The 20,072-nt window shown below is 45.8% G+C and overlaps 1 protein-coding gene across 7 annotated transcripts; it reads left to right on the top strand.

Annotated features, from left to right (window-relative positions):
- Positions 1 to 1,492: 1,492 nt before the first annotated feature.
- On the top strand, positions 1,493 to 8,483 carry LOC120110915 (protein decapping 5-like). Of its 7 annotated transcripts, none has more exons than XR_005512058.1 (7): positions 1,493 to 1,864; positions 5,303 to 5,503; positions 6,254 to 6,353; positions 7,181 to 7,291; positions 7,379 to 7,661; positions 7,774 to 8,364; positions 8,437 to 8,483. XR_005512058.1 is itself a non-coding variant. In XM_039126956.1 (7 exons), the coding sequence occupies exons 1-4, from the start codon at positions 1,565 to 1,567 to the stop codon at positions 7,523 to 7,525; spliced, it is 759 nt and encodes a 252-aa protein (XP_038982884.1). In that variant the 5' UTR covers positions 1,493 to 1,564; the 3' UTR covers positions 7,526 to 7,661; positions 7,774 to 7,882; positions 8,272 to 8,364; positions 8,437 to 8,483. The 7 variants fall into 7 exon arrangements, 4 of the variants coding, with proteins under 4 accessions (XP_038982884.1, XP_038982883.1, XP_038982882.1 ...); XR_005512057.1 differs by having other exon boundaries at positions 6,254 to 6,396; XM_039126956.1 differs by lacking the exon at positions 6,254 to 6,353 and having other exon boundaries at positions 7,774 to 7,882; positions 8,272 to 8,364.
- The last annotated feature ends 11,589 nt before the right edge of the window (positions 8,484 to 20,072 follow it).

The raw sequence follows: 20,072 nt of genomic DNA, 5'->3' as shown, positions 1-20,072 counted from the left end.
GTACAGTACATGAATACTTGCATGCAAGCATGCATATGTATGCACGTAAATATGGTTACAAATCATTTGATCAATACAAGCGCTAGATACATGCTTGCTTGCTGTCTAGGCATTCCACCCAAGGTATGCCGAATCGACCTGAATTGGACGCTTCGGCCCGTATCGAACTGAACGCAACACTGACCCGAAACGGTAGGTGGGCTAGTTTGCCAAGTTCTACTTGTGACGCCATAATCAAACCCGTTTAACATAGCTTTGAGGCCCTTCTTCTTTTCATCATGCCACTTACATCAGAAGTCCCAACATATGAAGGAAATGGAACTGCAAAGTAGAGAAGCTGTTTTTTGTTTTTAAACATCCATTCCATTAATTTCTTCACATTCATCACATGCCAGACACTAGTATTACAAGATAGGAAATGTTTTGTGTTGTATGAGAAGCTTTTCAAACTTTTGACCTGATGACTTGAAATTGCTTATTAGCATATCTTTGCGAATAAGTTTTGGCGAGTTCTGGTGTTTTCTTAGTTGTGGGGAGTTGAAGCAGAAGTTTCATGGGTGGAATGTGTTAGTCTACACTGACATAGGACAAGAATAGGGAGAAAAAGCAGCAATATGATCTCATCTGAAAATGACTTCAACATGATTGTTCTGGATATGATGCCATTTGGAATAATTGTTCCGCTGTATAATTTTTACTGCTCAGGTGACAGTATTATTATTATGTTTCTAAATGTTAATGTTAAGTTCAATTTTCACAAAGTTCAACAGCTGAATAATTTTAGAAAATTCAATGCAGGAAGGTCCTTGAATGTATTTCTTATCAGTTCGTGTTAAATAGACCACAGCCTGTGTTTGAGTTTCATTAAGTGGATGCATTTTTAGCTTATTCTATTTTTAGGATTTGCAAGTGAAGTCATCTCCAGTTCTTACAAAGCCTCAGGCACACAATGATCCAGCTATTATTCAGGTATACTTTATTTGACATTGGGATTTTCTTTTTCCTTTTTGGTGCTGCATATTGTATGTGCAGTATCTTTCCATCATGTGCTTTGCAGTCACATGACGCCTACAAACCTAGTACAGTCAGCTTCAGTTGGAGGTGGTGCTGCTTCCTGGTCATTTTAGCCAGGTCATCATATTCAGATGCATTTTCACCGTATCAATCTGGGGCCCCTCAGTTCCGAGGCCTCCTTGCCTGCTTTTTCAAAATATAAACAGGACCTCTTTTTAGTACGCCTACGTGTTGGCAAGGATATACTGGTGTGCTAGGTGGCCAGTCTCCCAAACAGCATTTGTTTCCTTCACAACCCCCTTCAGCAATGGTGCAGGATCAGTTGCACTTACCTGAAAGTCAGGCACAACAAACATGCCAAATTTCACAGACCCTGCCCATTTAACTTGCACATCTGCTGCCACACTTCTCATTTTGCAATTTCTAACCCTGCTGATGTATTCTTATCAGTATCCAGCGATCCTTCTCAACGTCTCATCCGTTGTCGTCTCTTTCTTATTCATGGATAAAGTCCTCATTTTCTTCATCTAATCAAGATTTAAATGCCTCCATGCATTCGGTTTCTAGCAAAGCTGGATCTTCAGCGATACCAATTCTTCCCTTGCCAAGTTTACCTTATTCCTCATCTTCAATTTTGGGGTCCACTACATCTCCTTTAACTACATTGCCTCCTCTGCTGACCCCTGATCAGCTTACACAATCTCGACCAACAGCATCCTCCTCTAACCAGAGACTGATCCCTGAGCGAGAAGACATGGCAGCTGTATTGTCACCATCATCAAACCCACCATCGTCTGTTAGTTCACTGCCTCAGGAACCATTGTTGCCATTACGATTGCTTTCCCAACAGGTATGATGATACTTTATATCTGTTTTAAATGGATAGACAAAATTGTTTTGGCAGGTCAGTTGTGTCCTGCATGCAGCTCTTGTTATTTTCTGAAGGACATATTGCCCTTTACTGCTACATTTTTTTTTATTGTGCTTTCTCTTAAGAGTGTCTCTGAAATGATGTGGAAGTCTATCTGAATTCAATAATTTAGTTTCACAAGATTTTTCTTTAATTTATTGAATCATGATCGTCTTTAAGTGAATTTAACATCAGTATTGCTTATAAAGTAAATTTGAGTAGGCGGTTATATCTAGAACATTACCTACACATTCCCAAATGGATGAATTAATATGCATCAGTATAGTTGTTGCTTGGAGGGAAGTGTGGAGATTGTAGGCTTACTATGTCAACCATGCATATGGAAGAAGAGGACATGGACAGAGGCGGAAGAACATTAGCGATATTTGACTTTCTGAATGTTAATTTACATGGTTTTAACTATCTAAGTACTAGAGTCTAACGTGTGCCATATGCATGGGTGCGGACATGGTTGACAACCGCAGTACAGCCTGACCGATGCAATCAGATGTTTGTGTTTAATAGTAGAATTGATTCATAAGCATGAAGAAGTTGGACTATTTTATGTCCTATGATTAGCTAAAGCTTAACATCCCAAAAGTTGTGCGCAGTGCACACCATTACCTGAGACATGATTTGTCAATAGTTCATTGCTTTTCAACTATTGGAATGACCTATATAGGTACATGCATGCAGGAATGCAATATTTGATGAACTGAGTAAGGAAAACATATCTCCCTATCTATCAATATTGCTGATTGCATGGATGAACTCGGCTTTCAAGAACTTCTCTTTCTATCAATTCAAATGATGACATTGTCTTATTAATTTCCAAGAAAGAATGTTCTGAAATTGTACATGTTATTTGAGTATTCTCACCTTTGCTTTTTGGAACTTAAATTGGGATTTTTGAATCCTGTGAATCCAAACATCTGACTAACCCATAATGGTTGGATAAAGGTTGGCTTTCTTTATATGAGAAATCTAAAGGAGGACCAAGAATTTTGATTTTGCAATGTAAAAACTTGTAGTTGTGATTCCGATGGAGCTCTATCAATGATATCTCACAAAATTATGAAACATAGGTTCCCTTGTAATGATAATTCAACTACTTGTGCATCACTTTACCTAATAAACCTGTTTCATTTGAGTCCATTTAGTGTCTATTTCTAAAGTTATCTTTTTCTGTGGACTGCTATTTTCGTCTTCCTTTCTCTTTATGGATCTTTCTTGACTTCTCCTAATCTCCCACTTTAGTGCATATTTTTGGGGTGAGGGACTGAAAACTTCATTTTCATGATGTTTATTGACATTCGAAAGGATTCAAATGTTTGCAGAGAAATGGGAGTGTCACTTCACCTACTGTTTTCTAATCGTGGTTCTTACTTAGAATATAGGTGTTTATAACCTATTACCATTCTTCTATGGCAATCATTTTTATTTGGCCTGAAAAGCATGTTGCTTGTTGCAAGTTGTCAATACTGTACTAACCTTGTCTAGCTGATCAAAGAAGTAAATGAAATTAAATCTATATGATGCAGTTTTTTGACCTTTGTAAGCTGCTTGATGGCTTAAAAGAAAGTAATTGCAGTTCACAGCTGTTTCTGTTAGCTACAGGCATATGCATAGATGAGATTTATGTTGGCATTGAGCTGTAGGTATCAAAATTTGGTGGAATGATGAATGACATTTTGAATTCCTCAAAAAAAGAAAATGAAGAACTTGGACCATTTTATGTAACACTTGATTAATACTGATAGATTCTTGTTAATCACATTTTGTCATATGCCAATAAATGTTGATATATCTGAAAAGAAGGACTGAAGCCTAATGAATCAGAAGCTGTGTGCACCATTAGCTGACATATTTTTTGGTCCTACTTAAAAAAATGGCACTCTAATGCATGAGGCTCCTGCTGCAGATTCTGAGGAGGGTCAAATTTATGCAGCCTTACTCTCATGTGTAGAGAGGCTGTTTCCATATTTCAAACCCGTGATACCTAGGTTACAATGAAGCAACCTTACTATTGCGCCAAGATACTCCCTTTATAATGCGATCCTAGTTCATTACCTTAAATGTATTGGAGTAGCTTATTTACATGTGTGCATGAATAGATACATGCATACCCTCACTTTTAACCAGAATTGAGTATAGTAATAGAAAGTATAACCCATCTATCAACATTTCAGATTGGCATTAATGGAGTCAGCTTTTGATGGAGTTTTTTCTCCATCATTTCAAAAAATGATATCGGCTAACTAGTTTTCCGTGAATCAGTTTTTATTAAGTTGTACATTTTATTTTGGGAACTCTTGCCTTTCCTTTGTAGGAATTCATGGTTTCTTAGCATCCACTAACTCACAAATGTTGGACAGCTGTCAAGCAGGGGCAAGAATTTTGACTTTGGGAAGGCTTGGATCGTGATTTTGTATGCAGCTGCATTCATGATAACTCACAAATTAAGAAATTCAGATTTTCTTGATCTTTATAATCATATTTCAACTTCTGAGCACCACTTTTTTAAGAGATCTGCTTCATTTGAGGACATTTTAATGGCTAAATCTCTAAAGTTCATTGTTTTTTAAATTCACTTTCACTATTCTTTATGGACCTCACTTGACTTTTATCGGCAACCTCACTTCTACTGCACCTTTGCAGGAGAGGGACTGGAAACTTCATTTTCATTACATATGTTAAGATTGAAAGGAATCGGATATTTCTTCCCATTCAAGAACATAAGGAGAGCTATTCCCAACTGTTTTCTAACCTGAGTTTCTCTTTGAATGTAGAAATGTAGATATATGGCCTATACTACCGATCTTCTACGAGAATCGTTGTAATTTGGCCTGCAAAGCAGTAAATGTTATCAGTTGTCAATGCACTGTTAACCTGCTTTATCTGATTAAAGGAGTTGCAAAAAAATGAAAGTTCAAATTCAAATAGATGCGTTTAAAATGCTATGCCTAAAACATACTTATCTTCAAAGGATCAATGAATAAACCGAAAGAAGAGACGTTTCTCACTTGGCCCTGCACTATGCTCCACTTCAACAAATGGTAGCTATGGTGGAACTGGCGAACCATGTGAGGTGGTTGGATGCATGGACAGAGGGCACATAACACCTAATAGCGCAGCTATGCAGTGGACAATATATAAGTGACATGTAGTTTTCAGGTCTTTTAATCTGCTTGATGGCTTTAAATAAGATAATTGCAGTTTATACCTGTTTTTGTTAGCTATAAGACACATACCAATGGTAGATTAGATGGTATCCTGCCATTGAGGTATACATATCAAAATATGGTTGAATGTTATTATCAAAGAAACTTTGAGTTTGTTCTCACTACTAGAATTTTGGCTGTCTGCTTAAATCTGTAGGGTCAGGGTAGGGTGGCTCAGTTCACCGAAGAATTTGATTTTACGGCCATGAATGAGAAGTTTAACAAAGATGAAGCTTGGGGGTCGCATGGCAAGGTAAAACTAAGAAGGACAAAAGGAAATGGAATGGAAGAAAATCCAATTCACGATAATGTGGAGGTTGAAGAGGGTTATGGACAAGATCCCAAGCTTGGCCACAAAGTGAGACATGCTTGTTTATCATTTCTTTTATGTTCCATTCTTCTCTCTTGATTGTTCTGTCTGACGCTTGAAAGTCAAAACACATATTTTACGGGCTCGTTTGGTTCGCGGGAAAAGAAGGGGGAAAAGTGTGGTCAACGGGAAAGTAATGAGATGCCTCTTGTTTGGTTGGAGTTTTCAAAGGAGAGAGATGGAAAAGTTGTATTTTCATAGGAATATGATTCCCACATTTCATGGAAAAGTCTTTCCCATGAGAAATATGGGAAAGTTACTTTCCCATGAGGCGGGAATCACTCCATTTTTATTTTTTTTCCAAAAAGGCCCTTCAGCATTAAAGAAGCATTAAAGAGGCATTAAAGACCTAATTTTTATTAAGGGCATAATAGGAATTATACATAACTTTCCCAGGAAAGTGGATGGCCAACCAAACATAAACACTTTGAAAATTTGTCACTTTTCCATAGTCAACCAAACATGCTAAAAGTACTTTCCTATGCATCCTCTTCCTAGGAATTTGTTTCTCAGGAATCATATTCCTAGAACGGAAAATGCTTCCCGTGAACCAAACGAGCCTACATAAATCAATGATGCTGAAAAATTTTGAGATCCTATTGGATGACCAGGTCAAAGTGAAGGCTTGTTTGCTCGCTGTGTAATGTGATCAAGCCTGTATTTGTGGTGCCTTTCATTGAACTATTCAATTTATAACCTGTCTTTAAGCCAAAATCTAATTTCTTGTGGAACTTGCAGATAGTCGGCACAAATTTGACTGCAGCACAGTTCACATCTCATATCCTGCCTAAGTTTCAGCTAGTGGTGCACGCGGTTCTGGGGTAACCTAAGAACTGAGGTGAACTGAACCGACTTCATTGGTGGTTTAGATTTTAACATAGGTTGGTCCAACTCAAAGTCAAAGTGGTTGATAACCTGATCTAACCCGAACCACATGAATCAATATTTATATATTATTAATTTTGTATGGCGTATTAAATCAGCTATCATAGATTATGATAATTTTTGTTTTCTTAAACAAAATATTGGATTTTTTTTTTTGTTTTGTTAACATATCATGTACAAGATTTATAGTTTATTTTTTGGATTTTGTTGTTGTATGAGGTTGTTGAATATATTTGTTGTTGGTTTATTTTGTTCACTGGTTTAAATGGGTTTTCTTGAAAGAAAAGAATCAATAGATTCTTATGCTGATTTTTTAAAGAAAATTGGGAAGTTTTAGGGCCAATCTTATCTTAGTCCATTGGTTTAGTTTCTTTCCACCGTTGATTGGTTGGCATTGAAATTACAAAAACTGAGATCTTATTGAAATTGGTTTTGTTCTGGATTGGTCCCCAACCTGAACTGACCTGAACCTCTTGTATAAGCTTGTTTCAGCACTCTGCAATGTTACCCATGCTGCTGCTTGATGAAGCTCTTAATTAATTATGTACCCCCCAAAAAAGCTCTTGATTGATTAGTGGTTTGAATATTGATAACTATGTGGGCCAAACTGTAGAATATACTGTAGGAAATGACCTAGAGGCAGAAAACATGCTTGTTAATGAGCAATCGCTAGCTTTCTGGGGATGATAAGATTTCAGTTCTTAAATAGGGTCAAGCATTTAGCTTCTGCTTTGACTTGAAGCAATTCAATTACAACTTTATTGATGTCCTGTTTTGCAGCCTGTATATAATAAAGATGACTTCTTTGACAATCTTTCTTGCAACTCACTTAACCGAGGATCATGGAGTGGCCGTATGAAGTTCTCTGAGCGAATGAAATTAGATACAGAGGTGTGGAGTTGCTTATCTCTGCATTTCAGATAGAAGTCTTAATGATGCTAACTGAATAAATTGATGAAACTGTAGTTTGGCTTGCAGACTTTTGGTGAGTTCCAGCAGGGGACTCCTTTGGGTCGTGGCAACCATGGGCCTGCTCATCCTGGTAACTTCAGGGGATCAGACAACCGAGGAAGAGGTTATGGATATTATGGTGGGAGGGGGCATGGGGGTTACAGGCTTGTCTAGGAGCTTTTGTATGTTCAATTTCCCTAGGATTTGTGCTTTTGCTAGTGTACTCATATCAGTCCTGCTATTCGACCCTCTTCGTCTGTGGCGGATGTCAAAGCCTCTTTCCTGCCCGCATCAAGTCATAGCCTCATAGGTGAGCCCGACCTCGCATTTAACCACTGATGCAAAATACTTTCGTCTTTAGAAACTTTTGTTATCTCTGTCTGCTGACTTTTCACAGTATGGCCTGCCTTTTTCTTGCACAGGCTTCCCTCTTTGTATTTAGGAGGCATACCATGACTCTCCTTACGTGGTTTCAAGTTACTTGAAATAGAGAACTGTCAATGTACTTACAACGTGTGCATCTTTCAATTGGTGAGAAAAGTTGATCAATGAACTTTTATATGTTATATGAACGACTTGTTAATTATGGTTATTATTGATGCTTAGCCTGTAAAATCTGTTTTTAATTATTAGAAAATAGAATTTGGATTTTGTTTAAGATGATGCCAGCTGAAATAGATGTGGCAAATAGGACAGAGATATACTAAAAGAAGGTTAGGAGGCACCAAGGACCTTTATACACAAAGTGTCCAAATATATTTTAGTAAGAACAAAGACAAGTGAATGCAGGAAGGGTTTTTAGGTAATCCGTTTCAGAAGGTTCTTAAAAAAAAAAAAATTATGACCAGTGTCGAAAGATGGTTAATATATCAGACCATACTGATGGAATGAGGCTTCTGGCTTGTCCTTATGATTATTAGGGGTGAAGATGCCATCCGAATTTTAGGCTGATTGGTACGTCAAAATAGAAAGCAGATGCTGGGACAACTCCAAGTCTCCAAGTCCATATTTCGGTAATCATGAAAGCGAATAACTTTTATTTTTCTTTTCTCTGTAATATACTAACTTACCTATCCATTTGCAAGACTTAAAATTGCATGTCAAGGAATCAGCTGGTGAAGTCATGGTACCCCTGCATTGAATTAAAATGATTTGCCGCGATGGTTGTCCAAAGCCATCTGGAGATCGTCAGCTTCTGTCGCCACGGAGCAGCGAGCTTCTTTGTCGTAAATCTGGTGAGTTGCAATTCCTTGTTGATATAGCGAATTCATTGGCATCAAGATGTTTCAATCCAATTATTTATCATTATTGAGAATGTTATTCAGCTCCATCGCCCTCTAAAATCATAGCAGGGAAAAAAGCAAAAGGCTCCATCATGTATAGAACCTAAAAAGTAAGAAGAAGAGGTGACCAAAGAGCACCAGATTCAACTATTCAAAAAATCTTGTTTATGAACATGATAAATTTCTTTTCTCAAGTCAAACGAATACAGAAAGACCAAAAAAATTGTTGCGGTTCAGGATGGAGACCAATAGCAGCCATCCTTTATTGACCACCCCACCCAGTTGCAAAAATATTCTATTCTGTAAGGCGCTCTTTTTTTATTGCCGTCGTCGCCTTCTCTTTTTCTATGGACTCTTGAGACTTGTTGGTGCTGTATGTATGATGGTGAATTTCCACCGAGTAGACTTGGAAGTCTCCTCATCCGAGGCTTCTTCGGTCGGTCACTTCTGCTGTTGATGAACCACCCTTCCTTCCTCGTCTGCACCGGTGCGATGGTGTGTCGTCGCTCTGCCGTAAAGGTGTATCCAAGGAGGAAAACTACAGTGACGACAGCCAGTATGGCTGCACCGATGAACACTCCATTCCTAACGACGTAGCATTTCCCATCCATCCAGCCCTTCCCATAGGGCTGCCCCCGTTCATGCTCGACCCGGTGGCCAGCAGGACCAAGGCAAGCCCAAAGCTCATCCTACAAGACGGAGATGCTCCATAATAATTTGGAGCAGAGTCGAGCTCAGAAAATAAAAAGAAAGAAACAAAGAGAAAGAATTAAAGAGGTCATCATCATCATTATCATCATCTTGCATACATACCAAGATGCAACTAATTGGGCGATGGAGAGGATTCGACTTGTCCTAATATTCTTCTCTCCTGAGCAGAGCCTGGTTCCTACTTGGGAGGTCCCGACGATCTGAGCTATCGAGAGGCAGACCGCTGCCGTGATCCCCAACCCGAACGCAGGGCTCCTCGGCAACGAACAGAGGCTTCCGTCCAGTTTCATATCCTTCGCCTGCAGAGAACAACGCAAAAAGACGTTCAGCTCGCTGCTGCTCGTACCGATTCGACGAGCGTCGGCATGATTCACGACCTTTACTTTCTTGAATTCGGCCGCTAAAGAGCACGCGAAGGCGACCGTTCCGAGGAACACGAGGATGACGCGAATCGCCAGCTTCCCAAACCTGCTGGGCTTCTTTCTCCATTGCTTGCTTGCTTGCTTCCTGGGAGGAGCTGGGGTTCGTGATTCCGAGAATGCCTCGAGATGCAGCCAAGATATTCTCAAGGCTTGCTCGGCGGAGAAGGAATGCTGGGCTTCTTCTCAGCTTGGATGGATCGATGTGGATTGCTTCGGAGAGGAGAGGGAGGTGGCTATGGACTCTTGAACAAGCTCCTCACCAGATGGAGCCTTTCCTGAGAGCCGGTCAACGGTTGAGAGGAGAACATTGAAATTGTCTGGAAGGAAAGAGGCTGGATGAATCCCAAAAAAGGATATCTTCGTTTGTATGGCCCACGGAGACGCTGACTCGATTGGGATATCTTCGTCATCTTTTAAGCATCCAAATCCGCTCTTATTAAACCAGGCCGAAGTGCAGTCTTCGAACAGGCGCAGAACAAGGTCCTAGAAGAGTTTTACCATATATTACTAGAGTGAGTGAGGTTTATTTTCCCTTAAAAATAGAGTTAGAGTCCTTTAGTTTTGGGCTGGTATTTTCATCATCTTGTGTATGTTTGTCTATCATGATCAACATAGGAAAAACCGAGACATTCGAATACCAAGATGCCACAATATTGACTAATAGAGCAAAATTGAGTTTGGAGATTGTTTCTCATATTGATCGTTATAATTATCGACATAGATAATTTTCAATTAGATATACTAAATATCCAGAAAGAGTCTGGACCGATAAATTAATAACTTATCGGCTGATCGCTTGAGATAATTTAATGAGTGCTTTTGATACTTTACAAAAACTAGTATCTTGGTATTACCTTAATCCATTATCTATCTTCTGCTCAAAAAGATTAGTGTAAGACAAACAGGAGGTGATGCTACCTAATTTCACTCCCTAAATTCCGTCACCTGACTACAAGGAAGATGAACCAATTTTTTTTTTTTTTCTCTTTGGAAGATCTGCAACTGATTCATCGAAAGAGAAAAGTTGGTAGAGGTTTCAAATTTCCACATCTCATAGCTAGTGAAAGACAGAAAGAACCTTCTCTTTTGACTAGAGCTCCGATAGACCATCTCTACTCGAAAAGTTTTCCAGAAGATTGTTGATTTGATCATGGCATAGAGCTTCGACCACTATGAGACGCCTTAAATGCCAAGTTGGACTATGCTTGCTGGCTTGTCCAAACATGCATTTCTGAAGAAAAATTGACTTCCTCCTTCCATGTCGTCATGCTGTCCATTTCCTACCTAATTTCCTCTTAATATGTGGTTATCCAAGTCCTCCCACAAGGAAGCTTCATATGATGCCCATAGTTTAAGATGCAAGAAGAGGTAGCAATGGGGCCAATGACCCTCGGGGCTGACTTCAATCCAATCCAAAATTTATAATTATGAAGCCTGATGCCAAGTTTAACTGAGTTCGAATCTTGACATTAGGCCGAAAATTTCACTGGATCAGTTTGGATAAGGTTGATTTATACCTGAAACCCTCATATTTCTATTAGATTATATGAAATTATATGTGTAGATCACATCTGTCTCGTTTTGTATGCAACATTCTGCACCTCTTACCTGCCTTGGATTTATGTTCTGCTTATGAACAGATCTAAACTGAATCATAGCTTATTAGTTATCCTTTTTTTTATATATTTAGTTTGAGTGTTAGCCTGTTAAAAGAGAAGGGGATTGAGATGGATAAGAATAATAGGAAACCAAAGACAAGTAGTGGAAAACTTTCTTTACAAGAACAGATATGTTAAATGTGTTTAGCTTAAGGTGGGCTAACTAATTAGATTGGGATTTTCTATTATATAATTCCCAGATTAGATTGTCAGTCCTGAAGCATCTGAAAACTTAGACTAACATGCTGACATGGGCTACAAGAGTTGTTATTAAGATCATAAGATATTAATGGAACATGAAAATGTTTCTGGTCACTCCCAATACAAAAGAATCATATATGGGGTCTCAAAGAAAAGAACTCTGCAAGGAAAGAAGTGCAACACAATTAAGTTAATGGTTTGGAGAAATGAATATGAGAATAATGGTGTAATTGTGAAGTGGAAGATAGCAAACCCTGATGGTTGAGGAGAGACCTGCAAAACTTGTTTTATTATTTTAGATATTTCTTATTAAACAAGTTTAATTATTTTGTTTTTTAATTTTGATCTTTATTTTCATCACATTTGCTTATTTTAACTTGGCCTTCTATTATGTTGAGAGATTTCATCACATTTCTTCTATTATGTTGACTTGGCCTCTCTTCTTTTTACCATGAGCCTAACATGCTCGTACCAACTCTTGATCCAATAGGGATGGGTATTGGAATGTTATAGTTGGGGCTTCCATATTATCTCAACTTTCCCCTTCTGTAGAGTATCAAAGAAAAAAAAAAAAAAAAAAAAGGCTCTTCCTCCTTCTTCTTCTCTTCTTCTCCTTGATCCAATAGGACCGGGTATTGGAATGTTATTGTTAGGGGAAAAACCCCAAGTCATACCGCCGCGGAGGCGCTCGGCCAAAGAGCGCCGACCAGAAAGATGCTCGGTCAAAGAGTGCCGACCAGGAAGGCGCTCGACTGAAGGGCGCCGACCAGAGAGAGCGCCGAGAAGAGGCGCTCAACCAAAGGGCACCAACCAGAAGGACGCTCGGCAAAGAGCGCCGACCAGAAAGATGCTCGTCAAAGAGTGCCGACCAGGAAGGCGCTCGACTGAAGGGCGCCGACCGGAGAGAGCGCCAAGAAGAGGCGCCCAACCAAAATAACCAAGTAGGGGTGCTCGGCTAGAAAGAGCCGACCGGAGGACGCCGACCAGAGAAGCGCTCGACTAGAAAGCGCTGACCAGAGACAAAAAGCGCCAAATAGAGGCGCTCGGCTAGAAGGTGCTCGCCCGAAGGGCGCCGACCAGAAGTACTAGGAGTGACCCGCATAGGGCGCCCCATTGGGCGACCAGCTCGGCTCGGCACCCTGCCGAGCCGATTGCCTTGACCAAATGTTCAACTCCCGCCTAACCCTCTAAGGGACCTGGCAACTCCACTACAACCTGCCGCTATCTTCAAGTTATCAAGGCATAAGATCTCCGCAGGTATTCGGCACGACCTGCCATTAATGCATGAGACCCCCTCAAGTCTCCGATGCACTCAGTAATTTAATGAACACGGCTCAAGGCGATCTCCGGATCACTGAACCATCAAAGCGTATGGCTCTCCCTGACCGCCGGTTCACTCGGTAATAAATGCACTTACCATCCACGGACCCAGGCCCACCACGGCCGACGGTTCAACACTCCAACAGGTCCGATCGACCGTGACAACTCCCTGGTTCCGGTCTGATTCGGCCTTATTCTCCACTACGCCATTAATGGGCCAAATGGTGCCCAATTATTACAAAAGAGGACAAATTCCCTGTCACCTCCCAGGTAACACAAAATCCCTCTATAAAAGGGAACCTGGGGGAAAGAAGGAGGGGGACCGACCGGATCGGACCGGAAAAAAATAAACAGCACAGACACAATTGAGCACAATATTCTCTTTATCTTCTCCACATATCTCTCTTCGCTCTCTGCTTGCTCTCTCCACATATTGCCCCCTCTGACTTAAGCATCGGAGGGCCGGCGCCGGAGCCCGGCCACCGGCTTTTTTGCAGGACAGGACAGGACAGGACGCACTCCCTCTCGCTCACCACTCCACAGGAGGACGCAGCCGGCCGGCGCACCGCCGTCCGCCCTCCGCAGCGGAGCTCCTCCTCCCCTGGCTTCGCGGCGGCCCCCGGGTCCAATTTCCAGCAACAGTTGGCGCTAGAGGAAGGGCCCGAGTCGCTGCCATGAAGCTAAGAAGCAAAGGGGCTTCCAACGCCTCTCGACGTCCTCCACCCAGTCCGAACATTCTGTCCGAAACTCACCACCTCCGGCCGAGTCAGCACCTCAAGTTCGGCCGGAGCAGTTTGATGCCCTGGTGCAACAGTGCAGCCTTGGCTACCGCTGTCCAAAGCTTGCAACCCCGGGGCATCCCAACGCACCACTCCTCCGGCTCCAGTTCAACCGGAGCCTCCTACAAGCGGACTTCCCCTTCGAGGTCAGGACTCTCAAGTCCAGGCCTCCCTCTGGAGAGAGCACCCAGTCAGAGGCCACGGAGGCTGGCCACAGCCTTCAGAAGCTGAGTCGGTTCCAGGGCAACCTGCACCCGAACGAACCGCTGCAGCGATCCTCCAGAATGACGAACTCGACAAGAAGGTCGAGAAGCTGGAGCGCCAAATCCAGGCACTCCACGGAGAAAATCAGGACGTGATGGCGACTTCGAGTTCACTACGAAGTCGCCCTTCTCCCGGAGATTGAAGATGAACCGGTTCCACTACGGTTCAAGATGCCCCAGGTGGAGCCTTACAACGGCAAGGCTGATCCCCTTGACCACCTGGAAAGCTACCGGGTCTTAATGGCCCTACAAGGAGCCTCGGAGGCCATGATGTGCAAAGCTTTTCCGGCGACACTCCGAGGACCAGCCCGGCTGTGGTTTACCGGGCTGAAGCCGAGTACTGTCTCCTCCTTTGAGCAGCTCGGCAGACAATTTGCCGGCAACTTTGCCGCCAGCCAGCCCCAGCGACGGACGTCCGACTCCCTCCTAGACATTAAGCAAAAGGAGGGAGAATCCTTCAAGGAGTATTTGGACCGGTTCACCGCCGCAACATGGGAGGTCCGGGAGCTTGACCAGTCAATCGCCATGTCAGCACTAAAGACTGGAGCCCGGTCTTACAGGTTCCTCTTCTCGATCGAGAAGAATTTCCCCGGACCTCACCGAAATGTTCGCTCGGGCGCGGAAGTACGCCAAGGCGAAGAAGCCGTGGCAGTTAGGCGGGGCGGGACCGAGCAGAACCCCAAGAAGAGACGCCGCGAGGAGCGCGGCCAGCCCAGAAGCCCGTCTCCGCGACGAGCTAAGAATCCGCCCCGCCCGAAGAGTCCACCCCGGTTGAGGGGACCGCCACAGCAGAGGTCACCACTCCGCCCGAGGTTCCCACTGCGGGCCCATGCACCCGAGGAGAGGTATGAAAAATACACTCCCCTCAATGCTCCTCGGGCTGAAATCCTCATGGAGATCGAGGGTCGGGATCGCATCCGGCTCCCACCTCCAAACAAGATACCAGAATCCGGCGTGATTCCGGAAGTATTGCCGTTTCCACCGGGATCACGGCCATGATACTGAGGATTGTTATCAGCTCCGAAATGAGATCGAAGCACTCATCCGCCGAGGGGTGCTCGATCGGTTTGTGCAAGGCCGGCGTGAAGAGAAGCCAGCCGAAGGAGCCGCACAGCCTGAAGGTTCAAATGCCAACAGGCCCATCGCCGGCATCATCAACACCATCCGAGGCGGGGCCTCGGCTGGAGAAGCTTCAGGGGAAGAAACCTCCTCAAGCGCCTGCGCGCCTCTGAAGCCATCTCCTTTTCAGATGATGATCTAGAGGGAGTCGAAACTCCCCATGATGATGCCGTGGTCATCTCCATGATCATAAATAAATTTGATGTAAAACGCATCCTGGTTGATAATGGAAGCTCGGCGAATGTTTTGTATTTTGGTGCTATTGTAAAATGGGGATGACAAAGAACAGCTACGGAGGATGAATGCTCCGTTAGTTGGATTTACTGGGGATTCAGTCCCAGTAGAGGGCGAGATTGACCTTCTGGTCACAGCCGGGCTCGCCCCCGTGAAAGTACCGTGGGATGAGCTTCCTCGTGATACGCCTTCCCTCAGTCTACAATGCCATCCTCGGAAGGCCAGGCTCAACGCCCTCCGAGCAGTGGTCTCAACTCACCACTTGCTCATGCGATTCCCCACCGCCAGGGAGTCGGCGAAGTTCGAGGAGACAAATGGTGGCAAGGCGATGCTACCTGGCGACCCACGAGGCAAAGCGACCAGCCGAGGTGCCTGCCCAACACGACCCCAGCCCTCGACTAAGATCTGGAGGCACGGGTCAACCCTCAGAAAGAGCGGGTAGAGCCTGGTGAGTTATTAATTCAAGTTCCTTTACGAGAGAACTTCCCGGCTAACCGTGCAGATCGGCTCTGGCCTCAACGAGCATGAGAGGGGTCGCCTCGTCAATTTTCTACGACAACATGGATGTCTTCGCATGGTCGCCTGCAGACATGCCGGGGATAGATCCGGAGGTCATGGTCCACCGGCTCAAGTGAAGCCAACCAGCAAGCCCGTGCGACAAAAGAAGCGAGGCGCCGCCCCTGAACGACAGCGAGCAGCAGCCGAGGAGGTCGCAAGCTCCTTGAAGCTGGCTTCATCCGGGAATATCCTACCCGGAATGGCTCGCCAATGTGGTCCTCGTCAAGAAAGCCAGCGGAAAGTGGCGTATGTGCGTGGACTACACCGACCTGAATAAAGCCTGCCCAAAGGACAGCTTTCCACTCCCCAGCATCGACCAGCTCGTGGACTCCACCTCGGTCACGAGCTGCTGGCATTTGGACGCCTTTTCGGATATAACCAGATCCGCATGGCGCCAGAAGATGAGGAAAAGACAGCCTTCATCACCGACGGGGGAACCTACTGCTACAAAGTGATGCCGTTCGGTTTAAAAAATGCCGGGGCAACTTATCAAAGGCTGGTCAGCCGGATCTTCAAAGACCAAATAGGCCGGAACATGGAGGTCTATGTTGATGATATGCTGGTGAAAAGCAAGGTGGCACAAGACCATATAGCCGACCTCAATGAAGCATTCTCCACACTCCGAAAGTACCAGATGAAGCTCAATCCAGCCAAATGTGCATTCGGAGTCACCTCCGGCAAATTCCTCGGCTTCATTACACAACGGGAATCGAGGCCAACCCGAAAATCCGAGCCCTCCAAGAGATGACGCCTCCCAGGACGGTCAAGGAGGTACAACGGCTCACGGCCGAGTGGCAGCCCTCGGGAGATTCATCTCCCGCTCGGCCGAGCGCTGCCTTCCATTCTTTGCAGCCCTCAAGAAGCCGAAGAACTTTTTGTGGTCGGACGAGTGCCAGCAATCTTTTGAGGAGCTCAAGCATCTACTGGCTTCCCCTCCCCTGCTCACAAAGCCTCAACAGGGAGAGCTTCTCTATCTATATCTAGCTGTCTCCCCTGTAGCAGTAAGCTCGGTCCTGGTCCGAGAGGAGGGTAAACTCCAAAAGCCAGTATATTACACCAGCCGGGTCTTGAGGGACGCCGAGACCCGATACTCCAAGCTGGAGAAGACTGCTATGCTCTGGTCATCTCAGCTCGAGGCTCCGACCCTACTTCCAAGCCACACAGTGGCCGTACTGACCGACCAGCCGGTCAAGCAGATCTGCAGAGATCAGACCGTGCGGGCCGGATCACTAAATGGGCCATCGAGCTCGGGGAATTCGACCTCGAGTACCGACCCAGACCGGCGATCAAAGCACAAGCGCTCGCAGACTTTATAGTCGAGTGCACCATACCGGACGAGGCCGAGCCCGAGCCTGAGCCACCAACGGAGCCGACCCCGAGTTTGACATGGACTCTGCATGTCGATGGCTCTTCAAACTCGGGGGGTAGCGGAGCGGGACTTATCCTCACCAGCCCGGAGGGGGTGGTCGCCGAGCAAGCCTTGCGCCTCGAGTTTCCTGCTTCCAATAATATGGCGGAGTACGAAGCGCTTGTCGCCGGGCTCAAGCTAGCCAAAGAGCTAGGAGTGAAGGACTTGAAGGCCTTCAGTGATTCTCAGCTCGTCGTCAACCAAATGTGGGCGACTTCGAAGCCAGAGACCCGACCATGCAGAAGTATCTTCAGAAGGTACGGGATCTCGCCTCGACCTGGACTCTTTTCACATTCAACATGTTGCCAGGTCGGAGAAATCTCAGGGCCGACCAGCTGTCAAAGCTGGCGTCCTTTCGCATAAGCGAGCTTCCCAAGAGGCAGTACTGGAGTATCTCCAAAGCCAGTACAGACGAGCCCGAGCAGACCCTCTGCACTGAGCTCGAGCCGAGCTGGATGGACGAACTCATCAGCTATCTGCAAGATGAAGTCCTCCCCACTGATGAAAGAGAGGCTCGCCGAATCAAGCGCTCCGCCACCCCGGTACATATTATATGAGGGAAGGCTCTATCGGAGATCTTTCACATCTCCCCTCCTCAGATGCCTCCGCCCAACGGAGGCTAATTACGCCATGCGCGAAGTCCATGAAGGAATTTGTGGAAATCATCTGGGAGGGCGAGCATTGGCCCACAAAATTTTGCGCCAAGGATACTATTGGCCGACACTCCAGAAGGATGCTGTGGACTTCGTCCAAAGATGTGACCGGTGCCAGAGGAACGCCAATGTTCAACGCCGGCCCTCGGCTCCCTTGACTTCGATCAGCTCCCCTTGGCCTTTTGCCCAGTGGGGAATTGACATCCTAGGGCCATTCCCGCTGGCCACCGGGCAAAGAAAGTTCCTGGTCGTCTCCATCGACTATTTCACAAAGTGGGTGGAAGCTGAGCCCCTCGCCCGGATCACCGAGCAGAAGATGCGGAATTTTGTTTGGAAGTCCATAATCTGCAGATTCGGGCTCCCCGCATCCTCATCTCTGACAACGGTCGCCAATTTGACAACATTCACTTCAGAGAATTCTGCTCCGAGCTTGGCATTGACCACCGCTTCACCTCGGTCGCGCACCCTCAGACGAACGGAGAAACCGAGGTAACAAACCGTACTATTTTGCAGGGTCTCAAAGCCAGGCTCGACAAATCCAAAGGACAATGGGTCGAAGACCTATACAATGTCCTGTGGGCTTACCGGACTACGTTCCACGTCCCCACCGGCGAGACTCCCTTCAACCTGACATACGGGACGGAGGCCGTCATCCCACTGGAGATTGGGATTCCTTCTCCAAGAGTCGAGCATCACGACGCCAGCTCCAACTCTTTGCAGCTCAGAAGCAACTTTGACCTAGTCGAGGAAACAAGGGAGGCCGTCCGAGTTCGTATGGCGAGGTACCAGCAAAGGACAGCTCAATACTACAACGCCAGGGTCAAAGTCAAATCTTTCAGACCAGGGGACCTTGTCCTCAGAAGAGCTGAAGCCTCCCGACCAACTGAGCAAGGGAAGCTGGCTCCGAACTGGGAAGGACCATACCGAGTCACGCGCATCCGCCGACCCGGAACTTATAAATTGGAGTCTCTAGATGGGACTCCCATTCCGCGAAGTTGGAGCTCTGAAAATCTCCGCGTGTACCACCAGTAGAATCCCAAGGGGTCCCTCATTATTCAACTATTGAATTTCATTCTATGAATTTCATTTCATAATAAACTTATGGTCTGCATACTCATTTCAAGCTCACCGGTTTTTCCTGGTTATCTCATGATCCCAGGTTTATTTCTCCTCCCCTGACCACGGTTGGGATGCCCCGATATCTCGGGATGATAAAGTACTTACGAGGACTCCCTGAAGATGTTCGTGAGTTCGTGACGCGTTCTCCATCGACCAACGAGCTCGGCTCGTTCTCCTACCCTGACCACGGTCAGGATGCCCTGCCACAACGGGATGCCCCGATCCGTCGGGATGGCTCGAGACGTCGAGATGCGGTCTTATGTGACCAGACGAGCTCGGCTCGTTCTCCATCGACTTCCACCGACGAGCTCGGCTCGTGCTCCATCGGCCAACGAGCTCGGCTCGTTCTCCTACCCTGACCACGGTCAGGATGCCCCGAGACGTCGGGATGCCCCGGTTATCGGGATGGCTCGAGACGTCGAGATGCGGTCTTAAGTGACCAGACGAGCTCGGCTCGTTCTCCATCGACTTCCACCGACGAGCTCGGCTCGTGCTCCATCGGCCAACGAGCTCGGCTCGTTCTCCTACCCTGACCACGGTCAGGATGCCCCGAGACGTCGGGATGCCCCGGTTATAGGGAAGCTCGAGACGTCGAGATATGAGTTGCGGTCCTCACTGACCAGACGGGCTCGGCTCGTTCTCCATCGACTTCTACCGACGAGCTCGGCTCGTGCTCCATCGGCCAACGAGCTCGGCTCGTTCTCCTACCCTGACCACGGTCAGGATGCCCCGAGACGTCGGGATGCCCCGAGACGTCGGGATGCCCCGATCCGTCGGGATGCCCCAATATATTGGGATGCCCTGCCACAACGGGATGCCCCGATCCGTCGGGATGGCCTGAGACGTCGAGATGCGGTCTTAAGTGACCAGACGAGCTCGGCTCGTTCTCTATCGACTTCTACCGGCGAGCTCGGCTCGTTCTCCATCGGCCAACAAGCTCGGCTCATTCTCCTACCCTGACCACGGTCAGGATGCCCCGAGACGTCGGGATGC

This window comes from Phoenix dactylifera, chromosome 5, assembly GCF_009389715.1.
Source record: "Phoenix dactylifera cultivar Barhee BC4 chromosome 5, palm_55x_up_171113_PBpolish2nd_filt_p, whole genome shotgun sequence".
Lineage (NCBI taxonomy): Eukaryota > Viridiplantae > Streptophyta > Magnoliopsida > Arecales > Arecaceae > Phoenix > Phoenix dactylifera.
Note: the sequence above shows the minus strand (reverse complement) of the source record. Positions and strands in the feature narration are given on the sequence as shown.

Excerpts from the sequence above, each read along its gene's own strand:
- LOC120110915 (XM_039126956.1), top strand. The coding sequence starts at position 1,565 with ATGCATTCGGTTTCTAGCAAAGCTGGATCTTCAGCGATACCAATTCTT. Across the intron at positions 1,865-5,302 it reads TACGATTGCTTTCCCAACAG|GGTCAGGGTAGGGTGGCTCA; the intron begins GTATGATGATAC and ends TTAAATCTGTAG. Across the intron at positions 7,292-7,378 it reads GAATGAAATTAGATACAGAG|ACTTTTGGTGAGTTCCAGCA; the intron begins GTGTGGAGTTGC and ends TTTGGCTTGCAG.